At 45.9% G+C, this 7,500-nt stretch overlaps 1 protein-coding gene across 1 annotated transcript in view; it reads right to left on the minus strand.

Annotated features, from left to right (window-relative positions):
* Nucleotides 1-4,053: 4,053 nt before the first annotated feature.
* Nucleotides 4,054-7,500, minus strand: part of tkta (transketolase a) — a gene marked incomplete at both ends in the record, with an annotated part of 15,163 nt that continues 11,716 nt past the window's right edge. Inside the window, 4 exons of the mRNA XM_084445872.1 lie at nucleotides 4,054-4,241; nucleotides 4,790-4,912; nucleotides 6,604-6,697; nucleotides 7,197-7,280. Of these exons, the coding sequence (XP_084301998.1) occupies nucleotides 4,054-4,241; nucleotides 4,790-4,912; nucleotides 6,604-6,697; nucleotides 7,197-7,280 (489 nt within the window). The remainder of the gene's footprint in view (nucleotides 4,242-4,789; nucleotides 4,913-6,603; nucleotides 6,698-7,196; nucleotides 7,281-7,500) is intronic.

Here is a 7,500-nt window from a genome sequence, read left to right on the forward strand (position 1 = left end):
AGCTTATCTACAAAATGGCCAAAAAAATGCCTCAGCGCAATCTATGCCTTTCTCTGGGCAGCGCGTAATCGCTTTCACTCAGCGATGTAAAGCATTCTTTACTGCTTTCTTCTCGAGGAATCACATGTAAATAGCCTACCGTAATGGGAGCGCTTTTTCTCTGCTGCTTAGTACTAAAAATAGAAATAGCCTACCGTACCTGGGAGCGCTTTTTCTCTGCTGCTTAGTACTAAAAATAGAAATAGCCTACCGTACCTGGGAGCGCTTTTTCTCTGCAACACTTTATCTCTGAACTGCTTACAGTTCCCTGTTTTCTAGGTAAGGTGAGGCTAAAAACTACGCATACATTAGGTTAGGGCATGCAAATTTTCTCTCATAATTAGTCATTCATTCTTCTCCGCACCATGGTGTTTAAAGATAGGAAAAGACAGACATATATATTGCATTAAATCATCAACAGTGCCTGTATAGATTAGAAATTGGTAAAACTGTACTACTCCTTTAATATATTTATCTAGGTTCTTTAGAGAAAGGCGGGAGTATCTGTTCACCTGGGCGTACCTGCTCACTCAGTCACACATAAAATTGGCAGACTTTGAAATGGCTCTGCTTACCTTTAATTTAGGCGCGTTTGTGTGCTGAAGCGAAGCAGGATCCCGGTGTCAGACCTCGATGCCTTCTCTCCTGGCTTGGCTCGCCACTTGACGTGGCTGACGCCTTTCATCTTGTTACAATCTTCAATGTTCTTTGTTCAATAGTTGAGTAAGTTGAAGTCAAATCAAAGAGGCACTGGTGACTGGAACTTAATGCAATAGGTTTTATTTGTTGGTACAATCAGTAACAGACAATTAAAACCGGTAAGCTCTCGAGAGATATCACACCCAACTGACTTGTTGTCAGGTCTTATATACCTTATCTGATGAGCAGTTTGAGAACACCTGCTTTCTCATGCAATGTTGTTTCTTAGCCTGACCCGTTATCTGGTGTATAGCACCTGGCTTCAAATGCTGTGTAGCTTCTTAGCCTGACTCGTTATCTAATCAAGTTCATTTCAACGTTACTTTTGGGCCACAGCTGCGTTCCCACGGGAGCCTCTGCTCTCGCCCCTCCCTTACAGAACAAACCTCGTGATAGCTGTTTTCTGGCCTAATACTGACTTTAAGAATAGACACATATAATATAATCTGGATTAGAACAAAGGTTTGAGCTTAGTTAGGCAAATTAATACACGACAGCTACCCCACCGATTTTCATGAAACTCAACCGAGGGGTGTAGTATGGGACAACTTAGAACCCATAGAAATTTGGAGCAGATGCGAATCACGGGGCAGGTCCACAAGCCGCCCAAAAGAAGGCCATTCTCCTCCATTCATTTTTTTTAGACCGGGTTTACGCTAAAACCAGACTCATTTTCAATTTTCACATTTCCCGATGGCCTGGCCTGCTGCAGTCATTGCCCGTCAAAATACAGCACACTTGTATTCAGTACCCGCCCCTATAGGCACTTGTCACAAATCGCAATTGGTCAAATGTCAGTCATCAACATTTTTTGTGGAGGCGAAGGAAGATCGTGATTGGTTTGTGTTGCGTTTCCGTTCCTCCAAACAGCGCGCTGTTCCAAGTTCATAACACGTCAGTTACTGTGAACAGGTGGACGGGATGTTACAGATGTTTGCGATTGAGTCATTGAGAAATGGATCCGCCGACAAAGAAGGCAGGTAGAGGGCAAACTAGTCTATAGGAGGATAAATCATTGGTTTAAGTGAGATTGATTTACAGTAGGCTTATCCTATGACTGTGAACAGTTGAACAAAACATAATTGATGACAATAGCATTCCTAAATTCTTAAATTCTGTTCTTTCATAATTATTGCCAATGATTACACTTTCTTCTTATTCAGGACCACTAGCACCTGATGGTGGTGATGAAGCTGAGGGAGATGTACAGGCATTAATACAGAGGAACTGGCAGGTAGCAAACAAGGCAAACAGTCTGTAGGACAATAGGTTATTGGTATAAGATTGAGCTATATGTGAGACATACATTAGGCTATGACTGAAACAGCTGAACAAAAACACAGGCAATTTGATGACAATAGTCAAATCAAGCTATGTTCATATTCTTTCATAATTAGTTCATTCAGGACACTCGTCATAGAGAACCATTTAATCATTTATTGCCATAAATGGAATACAGTTAAACTTGGCGCTGTAGGCTCTGCTCTTATAGATAATCTGGGTAGTACTTCTAATACTTTGAATGTTACAAAGATCACTTCGCCATGTTGTTTTCGTGCCCCTTGTGGAATTTAAAACTGTTGCTCAAACCTCTGTTGAGAGGAGTGTGGATGTTTTTCTAGGCTGGATCTGCTGTTACTGATGTATTGTTGTATTTGCTCATCACTATCACTGCATGTTTGCACTGTTTTATTGATTGACTGCTGCCTTCTTGGCCAGGTCACCCTTGAAAAAAAGACCGTCCTGAATCGCATACTTCTACTACGTACTTTGCAAGCAGTAGGCATCCAATTGGGACATACCTTGTGACGCACGTTTCCACTGCGCACAGGATTGTGGGTCAGAATAGCCAGAAAAGCCTGCTGGCTTGCATACTGCAAATTACAACCGGATGTAGTAGGACATCCTGGTATTTTTGCCATACTGCATGTGGCATACTATGTATTGGGACTACATCCTGTTTTGGCATACTATATAGTAGGGTAGTATGCGATTCAAAACGCAGCCCCTGTCTCAGCGGGTTCTTCCTGGTTAGAAAGAAAGAAAGAAAGAGAGAGAGAGAGAGAGAGAGAGAGAGAAATGAACAGTGCATTCCACATATATACAGTAGAGTATGCTACACAGACTGTGGAAGAAGTACACAGAGCACGTGTGAACTCTCAAACTCCAATGCAGAGGGCTTTATTAGATGAAAGTACGGTACATAGAAAAGTTCAAGTAACAGGAGGTGCTATCGTCATCATGGCCACCAGCGCACTGCACTACAACTCCCAGCAGGCCCTGTGCCCCTCTGCATGACCTCCGACGGTGACCCTCAGAAGCTTCTCCTCCATCGTATGAGTTCCACTCAGCGTTCTCCGGCGGGTTTTGGAAAGAGCGAGAGAACGGGGGAGGAACAAGGAGAGGCTTTTGAGATTCAGCCCAGGTTTCATTCTGCCACAGACTCAATGGCTGTTGCTGTTGTTGTTGCTGCACAACTTGGACGCACATTTCTGGAGGTGTTCCCTTTGCGAGGCAGAGATGTCAGAAAGGCCTGGGTGTTGATAGGGAGCAGAATATGCGCTGCTAAGCCAGGTTGTGCAGAACAGGCTTTGGCTGGTGATGTTGTGTCGTGTTCAAGACACGGGTCAAACTTCACTGATCTTTGTGGGCCCCACATACATTTAAATTTGACACTTCTTTTTATGTGTTTTTTTTATTTATTTCTAACTTCTACCAACAGAAACATCAACGAGATTCTTTCAGAGACGGTTGCCATGGTAACGGCGGTTTTACGCCGCGTGCCCCACCCTTGTCTTCTTAAGCTAAGTCAGAACGATATAAAAAGTATTAAAATAGACTGCTGTAAGTTGGTTCTGGGGTTGATGATTATCAAAGAGTGTTTTAAAAACACACGAGCATCACATAGTACTGGCGTTTGGCCACAACGTGGTACTGAATCCAATCGTTTTGATGTTGGTGAATGTCCTCCTATAACTTCCAAACCTGGTTTTATGGTCACTTATGACCTCTTAACTGTCATTTTGTGAACTTGACATTGCGATAGCCCATGGTAACTGGGTATTAGGAGTATGTGTGTGTTGGGGGGGTGTACGTCTGTATGTGACTGTGTATGTGTGTGAGAAATAGTTAAATGTGTGACTAGTTACTTCAAAAATGTACGGCACAAACTCACATTACATCAGTAAACACATGGGGGAGGGGGGGGCATTCAGGGTGAGGTGTGTGTGTGTTTGGGGGGGGTGTGGGGGGGTGGGCGGACTGTCTCTGTCGGGTAAGTGGGTGGGGCGGCTGGGCTGGGGAGGGGGGGCGGAGCTACTTGGCGTTGGCTGAGGAGCTGATCATCTTCCTAGCGGCCTGGGCGATGGCGTCGCGGTCGATGCCGTGGAGCTTCATCAGCTCGCCGGGCTTGCCGCTGCGGGGGACGTGGGCCACGGCCAGGCGCTGCAGGCTGAGGGCCGACTCGTTGGCCGCTGCGGAGCACAGCGCCTCCCCTAGGCCACCTGGGGGACGACAGAGGGATGGAGGGAGACGTGAGGGAGGAGAAAGAGACTGAGTATGATTCTGGACACCGCACGTCTGTGGACCAGTCCATCTTCCTACCCACCCCCACTCTCCTCACACACACACACACACACACATACACACACACTCACTCAAACAAACAAACACAGACTGGGCCAGGCATGTCTGTCTGTGTTATCTAGGTCACAGAAAGCCCCATGGGCCAATGCCTGGATAAGGAGATCTGACAGCACTCGCTGGCCGTCACACACACCCCCTCCCTCCTCGGCAAACAGAACGCGCACGGATACCTCCAACGCCAGCGGACACAACACGCCGACCACCCCCCACCAATCAGGACGCGCCAACGCACCGCACTGTTGTCACAGAGCCAATCGCAACATGCCACCGCAGGCATGGCCGAATGTCTCCACCAATGGGTGGGCAGCAGCTGGCTGCACTAATGTGCAGATGCTCCGGTTGCCAGGTTTGTAATGGGGCATAAATATGTAATAACTCTAAAACGCGACTAGATAAGACAGCCTACCCTCGTAGTAGTGGTCCTCCACGGTGATGATGCGCCCCCTGGTGATGCGGGCGTGGTCGATGATGGTCTTGGAGTCCAGAGGTTTGATGGTGAAGGGGTCGATCACACGAATGTAGATCCTCTCTGGAAGAACAACAACAACAAATGTTGTCTCGTTACAATGCAAAATACAGAATGATCATGTCTTAGCGTCAAAACTGGAACTGACATCCTTGTGACTGACATTCAGTTTTAGAGTGCTGAGGCGGTTTAGTATCAAAGCTCATGTGTCTTTGGAGGCTATGTTGTTTGTGCTGTAGCATCAAATCAAATTTGAGAAAAAGGCATATTTAAAAACAACTCACGTTGACCAAAGTGCTGTACAAGTCAAAGCAGACAGTACAAATACAATAAGAATCACAATAAGGCAAAAACCGACGTAAGCATCAACACATACGTACAAAATGAGAGCACCTAGACAAATATAAAATAATAAAATAAAATAATCTAAAACCATGTCGGGGGGATCCAAACGCTAGAGAATGAAAGTAAGTTTTGACCATCAGATAAGTAATGTTGTCCAGGAGCGAATGAACACACCTCTTTCCCCTGATCTCAGATTGTTGAAAACATAAGGTGTCGGGCAAATATTACTGATATATGTTGAGTAATGGTAAGGTATTGAAGAGCCAGTGGCCAGAGAGGAAAGTACTGTAGATGCCGAAACTGAATTGCAGATCAAATTCAACATGTATTCAGTATAATAGCATACGAATCCGTCAGTCGCAGAGAAACGCTTTGGCATTCAACGTTCCCTGATCAGACAACATGGCAATTCTCACTAACCAAGGCTTGTTAAAGTCAGTCAGGCAAACATTTGTCCTGTAAACTGGATTAATGACCTACAGCCAAACTGGCATTAATCAGTCCACTCTAATGTTGGATCAATCTAGGATGTGATGTTGGATTTAGGTAGAAACCAGTTTCAGTGTTTCAGGAACGTCCTGGCAACGTTGAGGAAACGGTTAATTAGCAGGGTCTAATTAACTAAGGCTAATGAGCTAATAGTGCAGGGACGTCCATACGGATAAAGCTCAATCGTAATTTATAATCTGGATAAACTAGGAAGCTAAACCCAGGAAGTCAATCGCATACAGAACGCTGAATCATATGTATATATGAGCCCCTGTAGCAGATTAGCAGGACAGACTGAATGCAGGGAATATGGAAGCATGTTCCAGCGTGTTTCAGCTGCTAAGACCCTCCAGATGTTCTGACTACAGTCTCAACGCCAGACCCATGAGAGTTCTATCACTGAAACACTACGTAAGCTACGCTAACTACGTTACTGCATTCTGCAGATCTCTTTATGGGTCTGGGACACTTCATGCAAAAATCTGGTTCTCAAATCCTGGCAATTCATTGGTTTCGCAGGAATCCCGGCGACAGCAATCAGTAACGACTTTCACGATCAGGCACTCCCACCCATAGATATGCCCCGCCCATCTAACCTGGGCTAGCGTTTCTCATTTGCTGCTACGACCTGTCACTCTTTAAATTTCGACCCGTTGATACGCCCTCAGAATACCAGCTTGGGCGGCGAAGTGGCACAGACTCTATTATGTAGTATGCGTAGCGCTCCGATTCAACGTAATATTAGAGTCTGGACCCAGATAGCAAGGATCTGGACCATATATGGGCCGGAACTAAGCCACAAGTGCCAGATCTGGCCTGTATATGGCCCTGATTGGATTGCTGTCTGGGGAGAGAGGCCATGTCTATCCTCCTCCACCTGCCCACTCCCAGCATACCTCCACTGATCTGGGTGACTTTACCTTTCTTGAGCTGGTCAGCGGCCGCCAGGGCCTCGTGGAGGGTCACTCCGGCCGCCACCACGGTGACCTGGTCGTCCTTGCTCTGGCAGACCACCTGGGAAGGAGCAGAGGACGGGTTAGCCTTAGCATTAGCAACCAAACAACGGCAAAACATCTCATCCTTAGTCTCATGAGTAAACAACTCTAAACCTCCCAACTCGAAAACATGGAACCTACCAACTCTAAAACATAGAACCTACCAACTCTAAAACATAGAACCTCCCAACTCTAAAACATAGAACCTCCCAACTCTAAAACATAGAACCTCCCAACTCTAAAACATAGAACCTCCCAACTCTAAAACATAGAACCTCCCAACTCTAAAACATAGAACCTCCTAACTCTAAAACATAGAACCTCCCAACTCTAAAACATAGAACCTCCTAACTCTAAAACATAGAACCTCGGCCCAGATTCTTTTCACACTCCTTCCAAGCACAGGTCCAGAAATGATGCTGGTTCAGAACACCTGGTACACCTGGACCTGGTACACCTGGACTCAGACGGGCTTGGCTGGGTTCAGGGGCGTTCGAGAGGGTGGGAGGTGATCTCACCTTAGCCTGGCCCACGTGGAAGTCCTCATTGCTGTTGTAGATGATGGCGTTCTCCGGGCGGCTGGTCCTGATATAGCAAATCCCCTTAGACACAGACACGTTCCAAAATTAATCGTACACAAAAGAACATATGGTAAAATGGACTGCACTTATATAGCGCCTTTCTACCTTAACGGACAAAGCGCTTTACAATGGTCTCTCATTCACCCATTCACACACACATTCACACACCAATGGTGACAGCTGCCATGCAACGCGCTAGCCTGCTCATTGGGAGCAATTTGGGGTTCACATTTTGACATGT

This window comes from Borostomias antarcticus (assembly GCF_949987555.1).
Source record: "Borostomias antarcticus genome assembly, chromosome: 11".
NCBI classification, from domain to species: Eukaryota; Metazoa; Chordata; class Actinopteri; order Stomiiformes; family Stomiidae; genus Borostomias; species Borostomias antarcticus.